Raw genomic sequence first — 25,720 nt, forward strand, 5'->3', positions numbered from 1 at the left:
AATTCACTGTGTTGCAAAACATGTTTTTGACAGATTCTAAATCAGGAGATTGCTTTGAGCAATATGGATGTTCTAATCACATTAAGTCTTCCAAACCATGAGCATGAGATATTTTTCCATTTACTGTATTTTCTTTTTGCTTTCCTTGATTAATGCTTTGTACTTTTTGTTAAGCACACTTTTACAATATAACTGTGGCAAACTGTTATATTCTTTTATATTTATATGCTATAACTGGAACATTTTCTGTCCTATGACTATTTAGGAAATCTATAGTTTTTTCTTATCAAAAATATGGCAGCAGTCTTATGTAGCTTAACATTTGTTCAGGCCAAGTGATACTTCTTTTTTTATCAGTACATGTTTGCAGGACATAACTTTTACATTCCTTGGGGGAAATTGGAGCATGTGCATGACACATTTCTTTTTTCATTATTTTTCCTCCTCATTTCCCCCTCCATCTCTTGATCCCCTTCCCATTCGAAAAAGATGATATTTCTCTGGAGTAAATTATTTGTTACTAATGCAAATACAAAGTAATGATTCATTAAGAGCTGTATATGGTGGTCTTATAAGTTCATAATTCTACTTTCCAAATACACTGTCTCAATGTAAAAGGCACACAAAAGAACTAGAGAAAATGTCACTATATTTGACATCTCTGTGGAAGGTTCTGTTCTACGTTGTCTTTTACAAATATTGTTTTAGCAAACCCTAATATCATAGATGTGCAGAACCAAACTTTTAAACCTGATTGTGCTTAGTCCTTACCTGAGCCTTGATTTCTCCCTTCCATAAGCAGCATGTTGTGAACAAAGTTGATTTGACACAGTGGTGAGGAGTGACAAGTTTCTAATCTTGAGTCTCTAGATAATAAGAGAGAATCTCATCACATGACCAAGACCCTCTGAAAAGAATGTACACATACAACAAAAACAGATATTAATTTCAGTACTTTCTTGATGAGTAGAAAACTGAGCACTGAGAAAAAGGACTTACTGATATCTCCTTTCCAGAAGTGGCATATTTATTTCCCCATTAACAAAATGCTAATGGAAACATTTTAGAAATTTTTAGTAGTTGCAAAATCTCAATGTCTACTTACTTTAAAAGAATGTGATCACATGAGGAAAAAATACAGAACATAACTATGTAATAAATGGAACCTACTTCTTTCAAAAAGCATTTGGTTGGACCTGGGGAGGTGCAGCAAGACCCGACCATAGAGAGATAACTCTTGGTGTAAGCAACTAGAAGTGGCAGTGGGACTTGTCCATAATTACTGGAATATTCATACAAAAATCTGTGGGAGAAAAATAAGATCAATTAAAACTTTGTAAGAAAGCAAAGTCTAATGCTTCATAATTTTGATGGAGAAATGATACAAGTTTATAGTTTTAATCTCTAAAAACCATTAGGGATTTACAGAAATAACTATAATACTGGTCATGTTTAATCAATGTATTTAGCATAGATTCTTTGATTCCCATGTAATTGGCCGGAGGGAGGAGTAATTTTTCCCTTTATTCACTCGATATCTAGACAAGTGATCACCATGGCCAGTGCTTGTTAAGCTGCTTGTTGAATTAATTACAAGTAATGCAGTTAGTGGGTTCACTCTTCAGTATGCATCTCAGGTGATCATTCTGGACAACCACTACACATTAATATACTTATTTACTCATTTTAATTTTTAAGAATGCAAGTCTTTAGGAGCTTAGAGATTTTTGAAACCTTGGGAGAAGTCTCTATGAAGATATGTAGGACTGAACAAGCCAATTTATAACTTTTATGAAATGATGACAATTTGAATGACATTGTTTTTGATTTTTTATAACTGTATATGTAAATATTATTTCTATGCCATCATACATTGACTTTTCCTCATTTTTGTCCATATTTAGACTTTCCTTGAGTAACATAATCAGAGTCTAATCTGTCTCCACATTCATATTAAATAATGAGAAGGTCAAAGTTACACCCTCGCTTTTGTAGTTCCTGTGTCACTTTCACAGGTGGTTCTGGAGAGACATAGGAGTGAAGGAAAAAAATTGCATTTCTTATGCTTTATCGAAAGAAAAATGCATGGCAAGAGCTGCTTTATCATTTGGAGTCCACAAGGATCCTCGGCATGGAGGAGTCCCAGTGGGGCCTTAACATGTTTGAATACAGATCACGTGGAGGGTAGAAGCAACTGCTTCTGCTTCAGAAAACAGGCCTGGGCCTAGTGGCTTAGAGGTTAGTGTAGTTCGTTCCTGGCTGAGAACGGCATTCTCAGTAGTCAGTTGTGACTGGAAGGGGCTGTCCTAAGTCAGAGCCCAGTTCCTATTAGGGAAGACTGCTGTAGAAGAGGTGTTGCTTAGAGTGAGGAGTTAGATGAGATTCATCTCAGATTTTTTATAACCCATCGTTCCATTTGTAATGAGAACAGCTTACAGGTCAGCAAACCCCCTCGGATCTTTCCGGAATGCCTCACAGATCTCATCGTTTGTTGGTTCCACGTAGGTGGGGAATTCTTGAGCCTGGTGACTGAGTGCGGCCATGCAGAGCTTCCTCTCCAGGCCCTGTCTGGTGCAGCACTCGGGAGTTCCTTCGTGTACGGGGAAAGGAGAGTCACTTTCACAGGACTTGGCAGACAAGGCTGAGGTCTGCAACAAGAAAAGAAAGAAGGTTACGCTCACAGAATATGCATGTTTCTACCCTTGCATTCAGCATATCTTTTTGTCACTAGTACATGTTGAAGGTGCATAATGTTTACATTATGTGAAGTTGATACATGTACATAACATGCCTTAATTCCTTTTTCAGCTCTCTTCTCTCCCTCTGTCCACTTCCTCTTCATCTTCTCTTCCCCTTCCTCCCTAAGAAAGACCTAACTCTGTACTTCTGTCTTTTGTTTTGCCTTATATGTACCTTTTTGTATAACATGTTAGTCTGTAATTTAAAAATTGTCATTAGCAACAAAGTGACCATGTACAAGTTTTGTGAGATGATTTTTGAACATGACAAGCTGCACAATTATATTAGAGGCAAGTGCAATGTCTTATTTATGGTAAGAAAGGACTCCCCTCAGAGTGTACAAACAATAAAACCTTTATAATAAATAGACTATGTTTGACTGCAACCCTTCACACCTGTCTGTCCATGGGGACGTCAGCTCTCTGAGGGTGACAGGAACTCTCCCTTATGGTTTCCATGACAGCCCCCACTGCTTTTTGTTTTGGTTCCCTGGGATCAAACTTGGGACCTTGCACTTGCAAGGAGGACAGCAGAACCACTAAGCTACATCCTTGGCAGCCCCCACTGCTTTTTGCTGCAGTTACTCCATCAGGGATGAGGGCCTGCCTCCTTCCTCTCCCTTGTTCAAATGAGCAGACTGTTGTCCCTTGACTATTCTCACCTTCTACAACTCTTTGCCTAACTGTTCTGGAGCATGCTTTTGCATCACAATTATTCACTGGCTATGTAAAAATAAGAAATGCCAAGTTTCCCTAACCAGAAATTTGATTCAGGTCAAAGATGAAGGTATTGAAGTCAGTTTTTCCCAGAGTTTGAAGACGTACTTGCAAGAATGGCCTGGGATAAAGCCCAGTAGTGTACTCAGATTTCCTGCCTCAACACCTCCACCCTGGTCTGTACACAAAGCATCCCCTGAGGGACAGCAGTAATGGAGCATTCTTTTTGGAAAAAAGATTAAAACTTGAGATAACACTGTAGAAAAGAAATTGACATCACAGAGAAAAACCCATTAGAAATAGTCAGCAGGGAAATTTATCTTGGCATTGGTTATGTGGTCACAAGTTATTTTGGAAGTGGCTGAATCCAGAGTGTGTGACTGATCCATGGTGGGCTAGGTCTGAGGACACTAGAAGTAATGGTATACATGCTACCCTCCCAAAATGGTCTGAATAGGATAAAAGGGCCAGAAAGACTGTTACCTCTCTGCCATCTTGCTTTGGAGCCAGACGATTATGGACAGAACCTACAAACTGTGAGCTAAATAAACCTTTCCTTTAACTTTGAGTGCCAGTTCTTTTGTCTCAGCAATCAGAAAAGTAACACGGCATTTATGTGTGAAAAGTAATTTAATGTCCTTGTCCTTATTTTGTATATTGGTCTTCTTTGTGACATCAAACTTCTGAAGACCCTTTCTGCCAGGGAAGGAAAGCAACGTGACGAATGAGTCACAGAAGCAAACTCTCCACCCTACCTTCTGGCTCTGGGCCAGTGTAGGAACAGCAGTCAGCACACTCACCCTGTTGTCATAGCAGTCGGGGTCAGCCCCCTCTGCACAGCACTCTTCTGTCAAGGAGACAACTTCCTGCACAAGCTGGCTGACCTGCTCAAAGGTGCCACTGGAAAACTTCCTGCTGTAGAGAATTAGTGACCTAAGGAGAAAATATAATCATAACATTCATCATATTTGAATTTTCACAGCTTTGTATATATTAAAGTATGAGAAGTGGTCAATTTCTAGTTTTTTGTTGTTGTTGTTGTTGTTTGGTATTGGGGATTGAACTCGGGTCCTTGCGCTTGTGAGTCAGGCTCCAGAAACACTGAGCTAAATCCCAAGCCCAGAAGTGGTCACTTTCTAAATGGGATACTTCATACATTTACTCTTTTATTTGGCTAATTAAAAATGAGGTTGAGTTTTGAAAGTAGCTTTTGTTCTAATAAACCAGCCAATAACTGCTTCAAGCCTCCTGCAACAGTCCTGTTTTGTACTTCATTACCTTTGTTACTAGAGTTTTGCAATGTAATGTAATAATATATCTTAATTTACCTTGGAAAACTGTCCCTTAATCACTCTTTTAAAATTCATTCATAAATTTACTGGTGCCAGATTATTACTTCCTAGTCGTCATAGACTCATTGGCATGTTGGGTGTCCCCCTTTGCTGGGCTGTGCTGGTGCGGGTCCTGGGGCTCTGTCGCCTCATCTTCTCAGGTACAGTTCTGCCTTTGTGTTGGGTGCAGGTTGGCCTGTGTTTAGTTTTGCTCAGGTTGAAGTAAAAGAGTTGAGAGGGCACGGCACACTCACAGCGTTCTGAAGTCATCCTTCCCCAGATGGGCAAGCTCCTTGCAGACTTTATCCTTTTCATAATCTCGGCCTAGGAAACAGAAATAGAAATTTATCTTTTCCCTTTTAATCTCTATTACATAAAATGTGCTTGTGTAAAGTGATCTTCTATGCAATGTATGGTAAAAGTAGCATTATCTGAATATTATATGTAATGTAATTTGGGGGCCTTTCTAGCTATTTTCATGTAATTGGCAACAACTTTATAATGTGCTTCTGTATTTTAATGAGCAGCAGAAAAAGGAAGAGTGAATTAATATTGAAAGTAGATTAGTCAAATTAGTGTATCAACTAGTGCATTCAAATCCATTAATTAAAAAAAAAAATCCCAGCCAGGCATGTTAGCACACACCTGTAATCCCAGCACTCAGGAGGCTGAGGCAGGAGGATTGCTGTGAGTTCGAAACCACCCTGGGCTACATAATGAGTTCCAGGTTAGTCTCAGCTACATAGTGAGACTCTCTCTCAAACAAACAAACAAACAAACAAACTTCCTCTAGGTCTCATCTTTATAACAATGCCAAAATGGAATGGGTTGTTCTTCCCTCCCTTCTTTCTCTATCACCCTTCTTTCTCCTTTTCCCTTTTGTTGTCTTAATTTCATTTAAGGATTAAACAGAAAACAGAACAGAAAATACATGGAGAATGCTTTCCATGCCAAGGTGAGGGGGCAGCCCTACTAACGCAGAACCATGAAGGAAATGCGTGGGAGAAAACACTGCCATTCACCTCCAGGCTCTTTAAGGGAAGGCTAGGAACTCAGCTGGGAAAAAGTAAGAGTGAGGCAAAATATTTTTTGAAGGAAGTTTTCGGTTTGGTAAATATGGGGAAGGTGGAAAGGACTTCTCTCACTTCACTTCAAAGGTAGCTAAACAAGCTTCAAGAAAACTTCTCAGAAACCTTGGTAGTTGACCCTTGGGGTTTGAGGGAACTAGGACAGGAGTCTGTTTCAGTCTGCAGAAAACTAAAGGGTGAGGGAAGGTTGATTGGCCTGCAGGTCTGAAGTAGACTAATCAGGAGAGCAAGGTGTACCCCTACCTCCTACCTCCTAAAAAACAGCTACATGGAGGGCAGTGGTCTGCAGGCAATGAGGTGTTCCCTTTGGAAATCAGGGTCCTATAGGAGTTGCAAGGGGCCAGCTGGCTGTAAGACATCTCTAGGGATGTCAGGAGAGAAGTGGCTAAGTGACCCACAGAGAGAGAGTACCATTACTCTGTAATGGTAATGTAATACAGAGATGTGAAAGTAGTGTACCATGCTGCCCATTAGGTTAGTTTTTCCTGGCGCTGCCTCTCCTGCTAGGGTCTCCTTTCTCCATGCAACCCACAGAGTGGGAGAAAAGAGAAGGGTGTAGGTGGAGAAAAAGAGAGGCAAATGTCCCATCACAGGTCTGGAGCAGTCTTCAACTTTAAATAAACTTACATTGTCAAGTGTTAAACATAACCATTCAATCTCAGGACGAAAATGAGGTTATTATTTCAGGGTTAAAAACATCACAGGACTTTTTTTTCCCTGTGAGTGAACAGATAAATCATGACACCTGGATTTCAGTCCATTCAAGAAGCAAGCAGTAGCCGTTCCCTCAGGGGCAGGTTCTCCATTCCTTGTGAGACCCCCTTCGTCAGTGTTCTGTCCTGGTTAATCATTTACACAGGTAAGCCTGGGAAATCTCCTAACCCTGGGATGCTTTATCTTTTGAAAAATTGTAAGAAGTATATGAATAGCCTAGTCTGTCTTCTAAGGACTTGTACTTTTGGAAATGTATGCTCTTGGCTTTAAACATTGATGATGCCATCTTAAGGGTTGTGATGGAAACTGCTGCCATGTATTTTATCCCAGAGATGTCCTGACTGCTCTTCCAGTTACCGTTCTGGGACAACTGAACACAGCTGGGTAGATACGCTTGTTTCATGATTGGAAATGGAGATAATGATGGCTGGATACCAATTGGGGAGTTTTTTTTGTGTACAAAAATTATTTTTAGGATTGGTGGATTTATGATAAAAGTGAACTGTAAAGGAAGTTCTATTATGTTTTTCAGATTGACAACACAAAATGGATTTCTTGTGTGAAAAAAATTAGAAATGAGAGACAATATTGTAAAGCACCATTCTGTAAGGTGGAGCCAACTCACCATCACAGTCCCATGGAAAGTGGAAAAGATATGTGTCAGGATCTGACATTTCCCAGAAATTAGGACAAGGCCATAGGACCTAAAAATCTAAGGGTCAGTAGAATACCAAAGGTCACCTGCAACAAAGCTCTCATGTCTGAGAACCTTCACATCTAGTACATTTTCTGCAATACATCAATCAGTTTACAAGATAAGATATTGAGACAAGCTCAAAAGGTCAAAGGAAGGCAGAAAAATTCCATTAATCATTAATGGTATTTTATGAGACTGAAAATTAGGCCACAATAGGAAAGAATAGAGGTTAGAATGGTCTTTATTTAGTCTTTATTTTAGGGAGCAGATAGAGTTGTTTTATGCTCTTTCTAAAGTACAGCTAGAAAAAATGATTGGGAGTTATAGAGTAGTGGAATTTAGTCCAATGTAGGAAAACTTTATTGTAGGTGGCAAATTAATGATTGAAATGATGGCAACATTTGGAAGAAATTAATTTTCTCAGTGAAAATACTGAAACAAATTAAACAACCATACACACACACACACACACACACACACACACACACACACGTTAAAGATTCCTAAATTTAGTATAAGATGGCATCCTCATGGTCTTTTTTTTTTTGGTACCAGGGATCGAACTCAGGTCCTTATGCTTGCTAGGCAGGTGGTGGAACCATTGAGCTAAATTCCCAGCCCCTCATGGTCTTTAATAATATCACTTCATAGGTATCAGACATAGGTGCCTTTTAGAAATAGTAATTATATGGCCTTTTCCCCCAAAAGCTTACAATGTTTAAAGCTACACCCCAAAATCTCCAATAACTTTTTACTTTTAATAAGTATGAGCTAATTTTGTCTAATAAACAGCCTTACAGAACTGTTTTTATTTGTACTTTTAATGTGACCATCAAGGAAGTGAAAGCCTGTGCTGAAATAGGATGCTGGCTGATGGAGATGTTGAAAAAAATGATGTTTCTAGCCTTTTAGGATCAGACTCTTCATTTCACTAAAATGTATTTTGAAAATTTTCCGTATTATGAGAACATGTGTGCACACATATGACAGAAGTGCAACTTAGTGTGATAGGTTATCTCCTGTTACATAGTTTTAATTAATTCAAATACATATTTGCACACTGCTTCATTTAGAGTGCATGCTGATGACAGAAAAGCAGGAAGTTTAAGCCCAAGGCTTAAAGAGGTTTTAGAGCCAGTTTTGCTGGAATCTTCAGCCTTGGGCACGAGCAGACTCCAGGGAGGAGGAGTTGAAAGGGTGTGTTAAAAACTTTGGAACTAAAATATAAGGGTAGACTGCTCTTATAAAATAACCTATGGAGCCTATGGAACCTACATGATCTTTTAAGTGAACTACCCCAAATACATTTATGATAAAAATTTTCATTTATTTATGTATCCAAAGAGGTGATGCCTAGCTTATAAGATTGACAAATATATGTTAATCCTTTTCTAACAGCAAATAAATGTTGAAGTTAATTCATGTGATAGCTGCACATTGTTTTCTCATGCCAATGGAACACTGTTTAATACTTTTATGTTTTAACACCAGTTGAGAACTCTCTGCTTTATTGCTGATTCATGTAGTTCATTTATATCTCAAATGAAATGGCACTCTGTCCAGTTAGTTGTAATGAGGGTGATTTGGACTTCAAAAAAGTACCAGTAAATATTGGCATAAACTTAGTGGCTCTTGTGAAATCATTTTCATATCAAGACATCTCTCAGCACTGAATGTTTACAGATTTCACTAACAGGTTTTACTTTTTGCAAAATCATGACTGACTTTTATCTACGTGTATTGTGAAATATTCTGGTAAGTCATGTCTAATGCTGGACTTTTGAAAACAAATTTGATTTACTTTCAGGAAATCTTTATACATCTTACCTCTCCTAACAAAGTTGAACACTCATTCAAATGTGCAGCAGGTGTTTTTATATTTTTGTTTATTTATTTTGAGACAGGGTCTTGCTACTCAGTTCAGGCCATCCTTGAACTTGCTATGTAGCCCAGGCGGCTCTCACATTCTAGGTGATCCTCCTGCCTCAGTTTCCTGAGTGCTGGGATTACAGATATATACCACCATGCCTGGCTAACATTAGGTATCTTTTGAGGCAAGTCTGTGCTAGGCATTGGGTTTAGGGCTGAATATACAGTGGAGACCAAAATAGATATAATCCCTGCCCTCCTGAAAGCTTCGTTCTAATGGAGACATCTACTGTCTTCGTAAGAAGGCCAATGAACAAGTATTTTGGGTGTTTTCTTGATTAATATAAGCTTTCATTAAAACCTAATTTGGTCTCCTAGGAAAATTGTATGCCAAGAACAATAAGTTATCATAAATAACACAGACAAGTTGATACTAACACAGGATCCCAGATATTCTCTTGTGTTCTGAAAATCACACATTTTTGGCATTTTATTTTATATTTTTATAATTTCACTTCTTTGAAATTTTAATTTTTATTCTATACTGATGGGCTCCTCTGTGCCAGAAAAGGTTAGTACATTTATTAGGTTTGTTTTCCCCCCAGTATTGGGTGTTGAACTCAGGACCTTCACACTGAGCTATACTCCTCCGCCCCAGCTTTAAAAAATTATTGAGTCAGGGCTTTTCTAAGTTGCTAAATTGCCAGGGCTGGGCTCAAACTTAGCTTCACACACTGTACCCAGCTTGTTAGTGTTTCTTTAAAAAAGTTTACCTTTCAAGAATACAGTTTATAGTGTTTAGTTAAGGCTGAGTAATGGTGGTTTCAGAGTAGTGATTTCACTTAAATATTGAGCTGGTTCAGGAAGGTCCCCTGATTGATGAAGATTGATACAGCTCTAGAAATCATGTAAAGGAAGAAGAGGTAATTGAATTAATATTTTGTTTTGTCTTTCAGGCTTTTTTGGTTGCAACCACTGATACTCTAGATTATTGCTATATTGAGCATTGATTTGGTTTTCTGTATTAATATTGATGGTTATAAGGTGGTACACAGTTAGAATTCTGAGTTTTCTTCATTTGAAAGAAACTCAACTCTTTAAAAATTAAATTCATAGACCTGCAGTAGTACATTTATAGATTCAGCAATATAGAGGAAATTGATAAATTTCTTAGGATAGTATCAGAGGAACAAATGGAGCTTCATTTCAGATTCTGAAAAACTGAAATCACTGAAAACAAGAGGAGATAAAAGTTCAATGAGTGAGTGATTTGAAAATACAGCTTCTGGAGAACATGCCCTCCGAGACACATTCACCCTGCTGTCCTGGCAGTCACTCCAGGTGGCACCTTGTGTTTTAAGACATGCACAACAACTCCAGGGAACATTTTCCTCCGTGTTTTTCACGTCTTTCCCTTTCCTTTAGTGGAGGATCACCTCCTCATTTACAGTTGCATTTTCAGAGATAAAGATGAGAGGGATATTTCTCTCTTAGTGCTGTTGGGATGGTGGAAGGTGATCTCTTGACTTGGCACTTGGAAGGTATTGCTGTCTTGCAGTTGTGAAGTGGACAGACTGAGGTATCTCTTACTTGCAGTGCCTGAGTTTAGTGTTTTGGACTTCAGGGTTTTAAAAAAAATTTGTAATATTTACATAGATTTTGTCAGTGGAGCAGCCTAATTTTAAAATTCAAAATCAGAAAATCTCCAAAGTCCTAAATAGTCTTGAAGCATCAGTGTTCAAAAAGTTTGAGGATTGGAATGCTTCAGATTTCAGATTTTGGGATTAGAGTTATTCAACCTGTGTAAGGATAAAAATAATTCAGTAGATAACATTCGAATGCCAAGAATTTGATGAGTACTGGTCTACATATTTGACCTACAGCACCTCTTTAATCCTCACAAAGTCCTATGAGATCTCAATTATTATAGTTTACCTATGATCTTAACTACATTTCTGAAAAGTAGTTTAAGAATTTCATCTGGTGTGTAAATTATGTTCATAAGAAATTGTGTTTTACCTCCTAAAATATTTAGCATAATAATGTTTGAATACATTTTACCTGTGAGTTACAGTTATTTTATTAGGACATGCTTGTGTTTGTGGTATTGAAAAATAACTATTATTTAGAACTTTCTGAAGTTTTAATCTATGACTATAAGTAATTGAAAAGTTCATTTTTATTCTTCATATTTTTCCTTTAAAAAAACAAGCTTACAGAGTTTGGCAAAGTCAACTAGGACAGTTGGTTAGCTGAAAGTCTCAGTCATACTTTCCAGTCTTAATAGAGTCAGAAACTTGGAGTAATGCTAGACATTTGGTGATAGATCTTACAAAGGAGGTCAATACTGAGTATGTTCCATTTAAAAAAAATCTTTGTTTTCTATGAAACTTCTTTTGGGTAAAGATCACATCTAAATTTTGAGATCCTGGATGCCAGGCACATTTCTGGATGCAGCATGTGTACTTTTGAAAAAGCCAAGTCATGAATCAAGTATATAAAATCTGAGGAAATTATTATTTAATAAAGATAACACATTTGTTTCTATATTGTGCTGCTTTGGTGAGATGATATAAATAGGAAGTAGTTGTAATTCTGCTTTGATGGCTAACCACACAGTATGTCAATTAAAATTTCAGATAATATCAACTGAAAACAGATTAGGAGTTAAATGCAAACCCTGAAACTACTTAACTGTTAGAAGAAAACAGGGAGGAAAACTATACAGTATTAATATGGGCAATGCCTTTTGTTGTTGTTATGACTTTGAAAGCACAGGCAACCAAAGGGGAAAACAGACAACTAGAATTACATCACATTAAAAAGTAAAACAGAACAAAACAAAACAACCTTCTGCACAGCAAAGTAAATAATTAACAAAGTGAAGTGACACTTCTCAGACTTGGAGAGAACACTTTCACATCATGTATCTGATCAGGAATTACTGTTCAAAACATGTAAGAAACAACTTAATAGTGAGAAAACAAATAACCAAATGAAAAATGGGCTAAAGACTTTCAACATTTCTAAAAAAAAGACATATAAATGGCTAATGATGATATGAAAAAAATTCTCAATACTACCAATCATCAGGGAAATACAATTAAAACCCACAGTGAGATATTACACCCTTGTTTGAATGGCTTATATGAAAGTCAGGTGTGAGGAGACAGAGAAAAGGAACCTTCATACACTGTTGGTGACATTGTAATATATAACAGCCATTATGAGAACATGGTGTGGAGCTTCCTCAAAATATTAAAAATACTGTAATATGATGTGTTTGACTTCCTCAGGAAGGTACTTAAAAGAGGAATTAGCAGTATCAAATGTAATTTCTAGTTTTAGTTTTTTGAGGACTCTCCATACTGATTTCTGTAAGATGTGTTATGTACATGTATCAATTCCACACAAGGAATGTAAACATTATGTACTGCCAACATGTACTAATAGAAAGAAATAAAATGAGTTAAAAAGAAAATAAAATTTCACCTTTGAAAGAAAACTTTAAAGTACAGCTATCATATGATCTGACAGTACTGCTTCTGCATTATGTTGGGAGAAATTAACATCAGTATGCTTAATGGACCTCTACACTCCTGTGTTCACTCAGTACTATTCATAAGAGCTTGGGCATAAGAATAGTGGGGTTGGAATATTATTTGGCATTTTAAAAGAAATAAAACTATTATTGCCATTTAGGTGGAAGGTGAAATGTCAGTGCTTTCTACAGGATATGTAGCAGGTATTAGTAATCATCACTGGACTATAATACCTTAACTATATTTTCTAAGAAAAATTAAAAGGAACACCCACTTAAATGTTAGCATTCTCAGTAATTCAATAATTTATTTTATTGTTTGTATTTTAAAAAATGTGTAAATGCTGAATAGTTTCCCTGGTGTGAAAAACTAAAATTGTAAATAAGATCCACATTGTATAACTGATGATGTGAAATAGGAAGAAAAGGACTAAAGGTGTAGGGGAAGTGGAAAGGGTAAAGGAAAGGAAATAAGGGAGAAGAAAAAATATGAGAAGAGGAAAAAATGGAAATAAAGTCTTTGTATATGGGGGAGGGAGTGGTAATGGGAGGGCAGGGGTATGGGAAAAAATGAGAACCAAGACCTGTCATGTAAAAGTACAAGACCTCAGTGATGAATGTAACTGTACTGTGTACTTTAAAAGTACCAATAAACTCACTGAAAAAAATCTAGTACACTTTTGTCATATGAAAATATTTTCTTTTTAAAGCCATTTGCTAGCTAATTGCCAGACTAATAAATAATAAACTCATAAATTTTATTCATGATGTTATTTTAAGATAAATTGTGCTATTTTAAAACTATTCTTGCATTAATTTCTTACTAAAGTGTTGTCCAAATTTATATTTATGAGATGAAAAGTAGAATTTATTAAATGTAAACATTATATACCCAAAGGAATCAAAGTCAGCATGATTAAAATAAATAAACAAATAAATAAAACAAACAAAAAATAATAAAAAAGAAAACAAAAACAAAAATCAAAGCCAGCATTCTCTAGTGATACTGCTATACTTTGTCTATTGTGGCATTATATATAATAGCCAAGATATGAAACCAGCCTGGCTGGCCATCAACAGATGAATGAATAAAGAAAATGTCAATACATATGTATGCACAGTGGAGTATTTTTAGCCATATAAAAGAATGAAATATCGACTGTAGAAAACCGAGTGGATCAAGAGGTCATAATGCTAAACAAAATGAGTCAGACAGAAAAACAAATATAGCATAATATGTGGAATCTAAAATAAATGACAAGAAATGAGGAGTGAGGTGATTATTAGACAACAGTGAGATAATAAGGGAGGAGTGTGGATGTAAGGGTGTGTAATGGGGGATGAATATGATAAAAATGTATTACATTGAAATCCCCTGATAGTGAGAATAGGGGTGTGGGTAGGGCAAGGGCAGCCATGGGAGAAATGATTAAAATATGTCATATGCATGTACAAATCTTCCAAAATGAAGTGCACTAATAAAAATATGGAAAAGCACTAATAAAAATCTTAATGTGATTTTACTTACGGATGATATAATGTAATGGTTTATAACTAATTATTTTGCCTATTTTAATATGAAGAGATGATGTCAGTATTTTTTGTGATGTTGTCTTGAATTCTCCCTGAGACACTGAGGATAGCAAACTCATATATCCACAGAGACAAGAAACTGCATGACTTATATTTGATCTAGATGACAAATGGAAAATGCTTATGGTAGGAACAATCAAGTTACCCTAAAGGGGAAGTCACAGTGCCTGTCAAAAACTTGGCCCTCACTTTTTACACCTTCTCATACCTCCAAAGAAGCTAGAAATCTGTATTTTTATGTGAAATCTCCAACTATTAAGATGTTCACAAGTCAAAATAAAGTTTAAAGACATTTTCATGATCTTGGGGCATGCTTGTAATCCCAGAACTGTGGAGACTAAGAAAGGAAAATCACTTGAGTACAGTTTGAGACCAGCCCGGGCAACATATTGAGATCCCTGACACAAAAACAAAAGGACAACACATAATACAAAACCAAATACTTTGCTGGGCCAAATCAGGATGGCCAAAGAAAACATACCCAGAGGAGACACGAACTCTGGATTGAGACCACCTAGAATTGAACCACTGCTTCCCTAAGCAATGAGTAAATTGCTTATTCTCTCCATTCTTTAGTTACTCATTTGTAAGATGGAGATAATCATGTCTCATAGGTTACGGTGAGAATGAAATGAGTTAATTTGCTCAGAACAGTAACTGTCCCAGCATAGTAAATAGTGTAGATCCATCAGTTACTATTGGCCAAGTTGTGTCCATCTGTGAATATGGTTGTTATACATTTCCATATGACAAATCTATACAGATTATTGACTAGGAACAAAGCATCATGTAAAAGGAAACTCTAAAGCCATTCATCCTTAAGGAACCTGAGCCTGACAGAAGAGCAAAGCACACAGTATGAGGAGTAATCATCACCATACAAGAGATAGAACAAAGCAATATAAATGGAAACTTTGGAATGGAAGGGAGACCTTTGGGAGCCTCATAACAGGAACAACTACCTGAGAGTAGTACACTGAGAGCAAGTAGGGTTGCAATGGGAGTAAAGGGTTTAGGACAAGAATTTTAAGTGGAGGCAATAACAGGAAGAAATATGAGAAGCCAAGAAATCTGGAGAAGAGTGATTTGTAATAAAACTGGAGGATAAACTCAGAAGGACTTGGCAGGCAAAACTGTTTTTTAAGGTAATGACAAACCTACTGAAATTTACCCATGTATGAGAATGACCACCTTATGACTTGTATTCAAGGAAGAATATCCTTGGATTTGAGATAATATGATAAATATCACCTTTGTAAGTCTATTCTTTTATTTTTATATTTTAATGTAATAAATAGATATTAAGAAAAATATAAAAAGCACTCTTCTATGAAAAAAGGCAAATATTCATAGTAAATTAACTAGAGAATAAGAAGAGTTAACATATCGTGTACCATAATCTTCTCATAATCATCCCAATAGATGCAAAAAATGCTTTGACAACATCACTTCATAATAAAAACTGAAGAAAATAGATATGGAAAGACTTTGTTTCCAATTTATAAAAGCCATTTATGGCCAACCTTCTGCCAACACCATGTTAAAGGGGGGAAAACTGAAAGCTTCCCTCCTAAAGTCAGAAATAAGACAAAAAGTTTTGCTACCAACCCCCCATTCAGTGTAGTCTTCTCCTTCTTCTCTCCTCTCCTCCCTTTCCCTTCTTCTCCCTCTGCCCTCCTGTCCTGTCCTCCTTCTCCCCCCACAATAAGTATATTTACTCCATCATAGGGTTCAACCTTTCAAATCCCACCTCCAAGGAGCATCATCATATTGCAAGCTTCAGCACAAGAACCCTGACAGACACAGACATTTGGTCTCTAACACATGATAAATCATCAGTGAATGTTAGTAATGATTTTTACTTTAAAATTCAACAATTTAAAATATGTTAATATCATATCGTGTGATATGCTCCACTGCTTCTCTTGGGTATTGGACTAAATCCTTCTTTCTGGATCAGTACAATATAAAAGAGAAGGTAAAAAAAGGAAAACCCCCAGGAAACAGGTAGAGGAGTTAACATGAACCTAGTCCAAATCTCCTTGGATCTGGTGAGGAAAAGGTAGTCCAATAAGGGGGCTGTGCAGTGGCTCACTGGCCCCTTCATTTGGCAAGTTTCAGTTGGCTGCAGGACCCAGAAACACACTGGACTGGATTTCTAGGGCAATTATAATACCTTGCCACAAATGAAGAGGCTTAAATCTCACACACATATTTCCTTACTCTTCTGTTTTTCGCAGGTCTTACTGGGCTAGAATTCTGCAAATTGTCAGCAGGGCTGAGGTTCTGGAGGAGAATCCATTTCCTTGGTTTTAGAAAGACCACTTTTAAAAGAAAGGGGTCTATTTAACTTAGCTCCAAGGTGCCTTTCTCTATCTTCATAGCCAGCAATTTTGCAACTGTCAGTCTTTTTTCTTTAGTCACACCTTCCTTGGCTCTCCTCTACTCACCTCTTTCACCTTTAACCAGGCTTGAGATTACATTGGTCCCACACAGATGAATTAGCATTCTCTTTTTAATTTCAGCCATCAGCAACTTTCATTAAATCTATAATGTTAATTCCCCCTTTGTGATGTAACTCAATTTATTCAGTTTTCCTGCTGTAGGATGCACACATCTTTGGGGGTAGGGGCTTTGTTTTGTCCATTCACATTCAAGCTTGAGTCAACCTGAGATCAGTTGACTCCAAATAGAGGGCACAGTTACAGTAGGTTCATATGAGGTATCCTTGTCCCCAGAGTCTCTGTGAGCCAGGTGCACAAGCTCAATCCCATCATTTCATTACTGTCACAACAGTGCCCTGATTTCTAAGACCTAATTCGCTTTTGGACTCAGTGCATTATATTGAGATTTTATTTCTATTTTCTTAACATGAATACTTGGGCCAGTGTTGGAGGCAAGAAGTTGGATAGTCAATTATAATGGCCAGGAAAGGAAGGAAACAAGTCTGGATAGGAACAGTATGTGGAAATCCCCCTGGCAGGAGTGGGTGGGAAAGGCAGTGCCTACACTTTGAGATCTGGTTCTGTATAGGAGGGAAAGGAAAGAGAATAAAAGACATAGAGTAATGTGCAGGTTTCTGCAATAGAATAATCTGTACAAAGTTGATCAGTTTCACAGCTAAAATTTACAGAATATAGGAAATGATTGAATGTACAAAACAAAACTGAATCAAATACTGTATGAGAAGACTCTAAAGGACTGAGGAAATAGTTTGGAAGTGATGGTGTCAGGAAGTTAGGTAGAGTGGTTAGGAGCCAGGGCTGCAATGATGGCAGAGTTTGGATCAGTTATAGATACACACGGCAGGCAGATGAATTTTACTAGTCATCCCAATTGAAATTGATGTTAGTGATTGCTTGTTCCTGTCTTGTATATGTTCTTAGTTTAGCAAAGCATCATATTTAAAGTATTTGTTTCATAAGAGAAGCAACATTAGTGTCTGAGAGTATCATCTCTGATTCTAGCTTTCTTTTCCTCAGCTTCCTGATCTGTAAAATGGGGATAACAGTACTGAGCTTGTTATGATACTGTAAGAATAAAACCAATTTATAAAAAGGTTTTAAACTTGCTGGCATTGTAAATAAAATATTAGCTAATAATTTATTGACAGAGCATAAACTCTAGTGCCAGTGCTCCATAGTGGAAAATTTATATCATGAGTATAATAAAAATAATGATGATAAACTTTTACAAAGAGATTATTCCTTCCAGGATATCCCTTCTGTAGCCTCACTGACACAGTTTTAATTCCCAAAACTACCTTATGAGGTTGGTACTCCAGTTTGGTGATGTTACACAAACACTTATTATATGTCAAGTAGTAGTCTAAAACTAGAATATTCCAATGGGGAATAAAAACAAAATCCTTAATTTTCTGAAAATTATATTCTGCTTTCATGAAAATGAATGAATAAGAAGGATATCATCTGATTAAGAAGCCTGGCTGAGAAGACTAAGTTCAGAACTGCTGAGGTTTTCAGCGCCTAATTCAGCTGGGCTTCCACGGACACCTATAACGCAGAAGTGGAGCCAGCGCGCCCCCGCTGCATCAGTCACTCAAATAGCAGCGGCGTCTCAAATCATCGCCCTATGTGTATTTCCAACACCAACCCACGCCTGGACCTTTGCATTTGCAGATCCTGGTCTGGATCAGCATTCACAGGGATTTTCAGGGTCAGATCTCCCCCAGGGAAACCCGAGGCAAAAGAGTGAGCTTTCAGCTTGCTTGCTTTGTTTTTGTTTTCTTTATTGGTACATTTTAGGTATACACTACAGTTACATTCATCACTGGGATCTTGTAACTTTACATGATGTATCTTGGCTCTTATTTTTTCCCCATTCCCCTGGCCTCCCTTCACCCCCTCCACCCTTACCTATGTACACAGACTTTGTTTCCATATTTTTCCTTTTCTCTTATTTTTTCTTTTCCCTTTCTTACCTTTCCCCTACCCCTCCCATTTCCTTTACATCTTTAGACCTTTTCTCTTATCTTGAGACTTTGCCTATGCAAAGCATTTCATTTTTTAAATTTTTCATTTTGTCTCAGACTATGTAGTCTTTTCTAAAGACTAGTAGCCTACTTCAGAATCTATGGGTGAGTAAGGTAAAATTTAAAATAATTTTCATAGGAAAATGGATACATATTGAGGCTATACTCTTAAATGGAATAAATAAGTCACATGTGTAAATACTAAATAGTTTCTCTGATGTGAAGAAGTGTAATAGTACACAAGATCCTAATGGGATAATTAAGAGTATGAAATAGGAAGAAAGGGGCTAAAGGTGTAGGGAAAGTGAGAAGGGTAGGGGAAAGGAAATAAGGGAAAAGAAAAAATATGAGAAAATGAAAAAATGGAAATAGTTTGTAATTGGGGAGGGGAGGAGAGGGTGAAGGGAGGGCAGGGACAAGGGGAAAAAATGAGAACCAAGAACTGTCATGTGAAGGTACAGGATCCCAGTAATGAATGTAACTGTATTGTAGACCTAGATTGTACCAATAAACTTAATAAAAAGAAAAAAATCCAAAAAAATTAACATAATTTGGATGGCAAAAGTAATATCAAGGAAAAGTGAATAAAAAAGAATGAGATAAAGTCAAGAATAATGTTTCAGGCCATGGTTAATCAAGAACAGAATATTTTATTCCTTTTCTAACATAAATGTAAATATATGATTTAGGTAAGGCTGTTAATGGACAGCACTACATGAAACATTTTAATTTTACAGGGCAGTGTGAATGCAGATTCCATTACACATTTAAAAAATCAGCCAAAAAAATAAATTGAAACTGATAGGGTAAGTTAGCAAGCTGCAGAATTCAGAAAGTTGTGTACATCACATAATCAATTTGTATTATTTCAAAAAGGTTTTAAACATTGCCTAAAAATGGAGACACTATTTTAAGAACAATTTCAATTAAAATTACTCAATTATCTTTTATATGGTTATGTTTCATAGTTATAGAAAATTCTTACTGTATGTGGCACATTTTTGAAAAACCATATGCATTTTCAAATGCTACATGAAATAACAAAAACAAAAACAAACAGCAGTAACAAAAACCTCAAATACTGCATGTGTAGGATTCCTTGAGGAGGAGGAAACAAATCTCCCAGATGCCTTTTGCATCATTGACATAGAAAATTGCACTCTCCATTGGGGTAAATATTTAAAGTCTGAAAAATGCTTGCTGATGAATCAGCTTCCAGTGAATTATCATTTGAAAGTTAATGTATTTCTTCAGATCTTATTTGTTGAAAATAGGAATAACTGACAAACTATATTTTCTTTATTTCCTGAGATTCTTATGGTATAGTTGAGCTCTGATTAATCCCTCTTTGAATTTCCTTCTTTCTTCTAACATAGTCACTGGTTCTTTTGTTGTTTTTCCCTTTTGTACAGTTTTTCATATGGTGATAGAAATTAGTTAGTAAGAATTCTCATGAATTATCACAGCAAGAGAAACCTTACCTCTCTCCAATGCATGCACCAGTATTACAGTGAGCAGGAAAACCAAGACTGTCTTCATTTCTCCACTAGGGAGTCCTGAAGCCACTCCAGTCACTGCAGGTCACAAAGTAAAAGATGACAACCAAAAGTTACCAGCTCCTTTTCCTAAAACCCCTGACTGTGAAAAAAATCAATTATTAATCTCTGCACAGATACAAGGGGTAGTCATCTTTGGCCCAAAAGAGGTAAAATATCAATCAGAGCAAACAGACACATCAGGGATAGCACAGTGGAAAGTCTAGAAGACATCAATCATTAACTTCATTAAACTACAAAAGAGCTAAGATAATAGATAATTTTCTGCAGCTTTTTTTCACAAAATTGATGAAATATATTAGTTAAGGACATGCTTATCCCTTATTCTTCATGTACTAATGGAAAATTGGAGATGTGCTCACACACTCTCTGTGTTTAAGTCTACTAAAAATAGCATTACCTTAACATAACAAACAGATGTTTTAAGTAAAAAGGAGAGAATAGAATAATGTCAAATCAGTTCAGCAGAATCTATGTTTTAAATCCATGTTTTCAACGCCACAAACAATTTTGAGGTGGTGGTGTAGTTCTTTAATTTATATGCTGTATTATACCTTTTGAAGGACTAATGTTCATATGAGAAGGACCTGTGAAGTGAGGCGTACGATAACTGCAGAGGTTAAATGAATTTTCCCCAATCGTACAATGTTCGTGGGAAATCCCAGACTCTCCACACATGGGTTAAAGCTCCTTCTAATACTACGCAGCTGGGACACTTTATGATAACTAAACTGGAGAGCTCATGGTGGCCTTGTGGAACTTGGAATCTGGTATCCTCATCTGACTACAGGGAAAACTGACCCCAAGTAGGTTCTATGAGTTGTTCAGGGAGGCACAGGTGATGATCATTCATTGGGAGTTGATCAGCTCCTGATTTTTGCAGTAGCCTTCCTTTTAAGAAATGATCAAGTACAAATTGGGTACACAGGATCTGGAATGAAATTTTTATCCAGCTATTGTTGCTGTGTGACCTTGGAAGGTTCATTATACCTCCCTAAGCCTCCTCTTCCTAATATGCAGTGTGGTGATAAATTTAATTTTTGTTACATGATTGCTGGAAGGTGAATTCATGTGCAAAACTTACCATTAACACCTTCCATAAGGTATCATGTACTATGTTACCTACTGATTTTATTGTAGTTGTTGGCAGCTTCCCCTCTGGCTCTCTACATTTATAATATCTGGGAGGTCTTTGGAGTCACTGAAGCCTGGAGCTCAGTTGAAGATTTTAAATCCAGGCTTGTGTCCTGGATCTCATACTTGAGTAACTTAGGGTTCCATCATCAGTTCAGCAGCCAAGGATCAGCTGCAGTACATGGGCAGAGTCCACCAAAATCTAGTAATCCACACTAAGTAGTTACGTGTTTAGCTGGATCCTAAACTATACATAAAGTACATGGGTGTTCAGAAGGCAGAGTCTAGCTAGGTGAAAAAGTTAATAACGAAGATCAAAGCAGAGATATTTCTGTAAATCAATGGAATTACACATCAAAAAGATTAGCAGATTCTGTGAACACGGGTGGAAATAATAGAAGATAACTTTTCTGTTCAAATATACCAGCTACATACTGTCTAAAAAACAGCTTGTTGTCTGCTACAAATCTTTAAATTTTTCCACTGGCTAATGTTTTAATTTACTTTGCAAGTTATTTAAAAATATATATTTATCTTATTGAAAATCATATATGAATAAAATGTAAATTGATTCCAAAAAGTTAAAAAATATTAAGTACCCAGAAATTAGTATACCTGTTAAAATATTAGTACATTTTTAGTTTTAATTTAAAGATAATATTACACATACTTTCATATATTTAAAAAATACTTCTGTTGTCTTTGGGAGATTAGTTCATCCAAAAGTATAGGTTAATTCTCATGAGTTTTTGCTACAGAGTTTAAGATCAGCCATTCTTTCATTTTAAAAAATTATGATTATTATCTCTGGTTTTGCAAGAGCACCATTTGTTTAATGATAAACTACATGTGTAAGGATTGCAACGTCTCATTTAGGTTCCCTCTTGAGAAATATCCACACAAGCTGCCAAATACATTTTCTTGGCTGTGTTTATCTTAATCCAACTGAACTAACGTGCTTTTATGCAGTCTTATTTATGTGATTTTTCCTTAATCTGTTAGACTCTCATTCTATACGGTGATCCTAAGCTGCTCAGAAGTAACTATAATTGGCTTTCATGAGAAGCCTTATGTTAACTCTAGTAAGTCAGAAGGCAAAAATATTGGTGAAAAGGCAAAATAAAACCTTATGAGATTGTTGAAGCATCAGTTAAACAAATTCTGAAATTTATTTTTTTTTCATTAATTTTCTTGGTACATTTTAGGTACACAATATAAACATTTGTCATTGGGAATTTGCACCTTTATGTAATCTATCTTATTCTTATTTTTTCACCATTCCCTCCAGCAGAAGAAGGAGATTAAATTAGCTATGTAAATTAGCTATTAGTCCATGTAAATATCCAATTTTCCCAGCACCACTTGTTACAGAGGTTGTCCTTTCTCCAGCCTCATGCTTATAATACCTTTGTCATGTACCCATTGGCTGTAGCTGTGTGTGTTAACTTCTGTGTATTCTATTCTGCTCTGTTTATAATGTATGTCTCTGTGTGCTTACACCAGCACTAGCCTGTTTATTTTATATGATGGCTCTGTAGTATATTTTGAAATCAAATAATGTAATGTCTCCACTTTTGCATGTTTTGCTCCAGATTTATTTTACTATTCCAAGTCTTTCACTTTTCTATATGAATTTAATTTTTTCTTCTAGTTCTGTGAGAAATGCCACTGATATTTGTCTCAGTTACTTTTCTCATTGCTGATACAACATATCTTATATCAAATGTTAAAGTAAGAAAGATTTATTTTGGGTTACAGTTTGTAGAGGTTTCATTTCATAGTTGGCTGACTCCAAGGCAGGGTGGCATGGTGGAGTGGCATTTCAGAGGAGAAACAGTTCATGGCAAGGAGAACACAGCAAGGCAGTGAAGTAGTGAAGAAGCAATGATCACAGCATCCCTCTTTCTCTCCCCTATATTCTATCCAGGCTATACACCCAGGGTGAGTAGCACTCACACCCAAGATAGACCTTCCCATTATCCACTCCCAGAACTATGCCAAATCAATCTGTGGACGAATTTAGTAGTCATGTACCCTTGATCCCAGTACCGCACACTCAATCCCAACAACACACACTCTAGATTCAGCTGCCTCTGAAAAGCTCCACCTGTGACTTCATAAAGCTTTGAAGGGATGTCTAGATACAAGTCATAGCAGTATGTTTATGGGACTTTCCTTGAGGTCCTTTTGTCAATAGATCCTTCCTTTTGCTATAATATCATTTTTTTCTTGAACTCTGTTTGCCTATAAAAATGATAGCTATAGTAATATAGCAATCACAGCATCATATACTTACTGTTTAGGTGGTTCAGATTTTTCTTGAATGATGAGTTTATGTTCTGATAAACCAACTAAAGTTGAAAATATCATGAGCTGAAAATGTAATTAATTCAGGTAACCTGTGGAGCCTTTAAGACTGGCAAAAGAGCACACTGTTGAGTATCAGTTGTTTACCTGCATGATGGTGTGGCTGATTGAGATCTCTGGGTCACTGTTGCCATCTAGCTTCAGTGGACAGCAAGAAAGTAAACATATCATTCATTAGCCTGGGAAATTCAAACTTTACAATTGGGTATCTATGAATGTGTATTTTTTTGCATCATAGAAAAACTGAAAATATTTTAAGTCAACCTTTGAAAATCTGGGGCTATTCGCACATATTTTAACATGTTTTGCTTTCAACCTATTTGTGTCCTTGTGATTAAAGTGAAAGACTTGGAAAAGGTACACAGTATAGTTTTGATTTTCTATTTTTTTTCAGGGTTTTTTTACTCATTAAGTTCATTGATACATTTTAGTTATACATTATGATGACAGTCATCATCGGGAATTTGTACCTTTACCTGATATATCTTGGTTCTTCTTTTTTCTCCATTGCCCTCCCCTCCCTTCAATCTCCCCACCCCTTCCTATTTAAAAAAGATTTTGTTTCCATTCTTTCATTTTCTCATATTTATCCCTTTCCTTTCCCTCATGCCTCTCACTTCCCCTTACCCTTTGGACCTTTTATTCCTATTTCACATTATCTATTCAGCATTTTTATCCTTATTTACACTTTCAGTTTCTCGCACCAGAGAAACTATTTGGCATTTGTGCATATGTGTCCTATTTATTTCACTTAAGTGTATGGCCTATGTTCATCCATTTAGCTATAAATGCCTCTAGTTTCTCATTCTTTATGGCTGAGTAGTACTCCATTATATATTTTTTTAAAAAAAGAAGCCACATCTTCTTTATCCAGTTTCCAGTTGAGGGGCAACTGGGCTATTTCCAAATTTCAGCTATTACAAATTGTGCTGATATAAACATGGGCACACATATATTGCTGTGGTATGATTCTTTTAATTCTTTTGGGAAGATACCTATCAGGGGAATAGCTGAATCAAATGGGACCTCTAATCATAGCTGTTTTTTGTTTTGTTTTGTTTTGTTTTTCGATTTCTCAACAACAGATCAAAGATCTAAATATTAAAACAGAACCACTAAACTGGCTGGAAGAGAGGTTAGGTTAGGTAAAACTTTTAAAGATATTGGCATAGGGAAACATTTTATGAATCAAACCTCAGTCACACAGTGAACTAGCACAAATAGTCAACAAGTGGGATCTCTTCTTATTAAAAAGTTTCTGCACAGCAAGAGAAACCATCAACAGTAAGTATGAAAAGACAACTCACAGTGTGCAAAAAATATTTTTACCAGATGTTCCTCAGACAAAGGTCTACTACCTAGAATATATAAAGAACTTTAGAAAATTAGACCTCCCAAACTTAAAGCCCCAATCCAAAAGTGGGTATCTGAAATGAACAGACAATTCTCAAAGAAGTAGAAATAGCAAATAAATATATAAAAAATGTTCAACATCACTGGGCATTTGAGAAATGCAAATGAAAACAACACTGAGATTTCACCTCACTTCAGAAATAATGGTTGCTATGAAGAACAACCCAATAACAAATACTGGTTGGGTTTTGGGAACAAAGGAGCCCTTCCCCACTGCTGGTGGGAGTGTAGGTTGGTGCAACTACCATGGGAATCAGTATGGAGAATCCTCAAAAAACTAAAATTAGCAGTCTCATTTGATTCAGCTATTCCCTTGCTGGATATCTTCCAAAAAGAATTCAAGGAATCATACCAGAGCAATTTATGTGCACCCATGTAAATAGCAGCACCGTTTTTAGCAGCTAATACACGGAAAAGTGAAATAGGAAGAAAATGTTCAAAGGGGACAGGGAATGTGTTGTCGTCCATGA

The 25,720-nt window shown here is 36.5% G+C and overlaps 1 protein-coding gene across 1 annotated transcript in view; it reads right to left on the bottom strand.

Annotated features, from left to right (window-relative positions):
* Gc (GC vitamin D binding protein) overlaps window positions 1-20,456 on the bottom strand; it is a 37,583-nt gene extending 17,127 nt beyond the window's left edge. Inside the window, exons 1-6 of the mRNA XM_010606106.2 lie at window positions 20,262-20,456; window positions 5,041-5,110; window positions 4,256-4,388; window positions 2,437-2,648; window positions 1,171-1,303; window positions 772-866 (exon numbers count right to left, since the gene is read on the bottom strand). Of these exons, the coding sequence (XP_010604408.1) occupies window positions 772-866; window positions 1,171-1,303; window positions 2,437-2,648; window positions 4,256-4,388; window positions 5,041-5,110; window positions 20,262-20,319 (701 nt within the window). The 5' untranslated portion in view covers window positions 20,320-20,456. The remainder of the gene's footprint in view (window positions 1-771; window positions 867-1,170; window positions 1,304-2,436; window positions 2,649-4,255; window positions 4,389-5,040; window positions 5,111-20,261) is intronic.
* Between the last annotated feature and the right edge of the window lie 5,264 nt (window positions 20,457-25,720).

The sequence above is a fragment of the Fukomys damarensis genome, unplaced genomic scaffold, assembly GCF_012274545.1.
Source record: "Fukomys damarensis isolate Sample0158 unplaced genomic scaffold, DMR_v1.0_HiC HiC_scaffold_35, whole genome shotgun sequence".
NCBI lineage: Eukaryota > Metazoa > Chordata > Mammalia > Rodentia > Bathyergidae > Fukomys > Fukomys damarensis.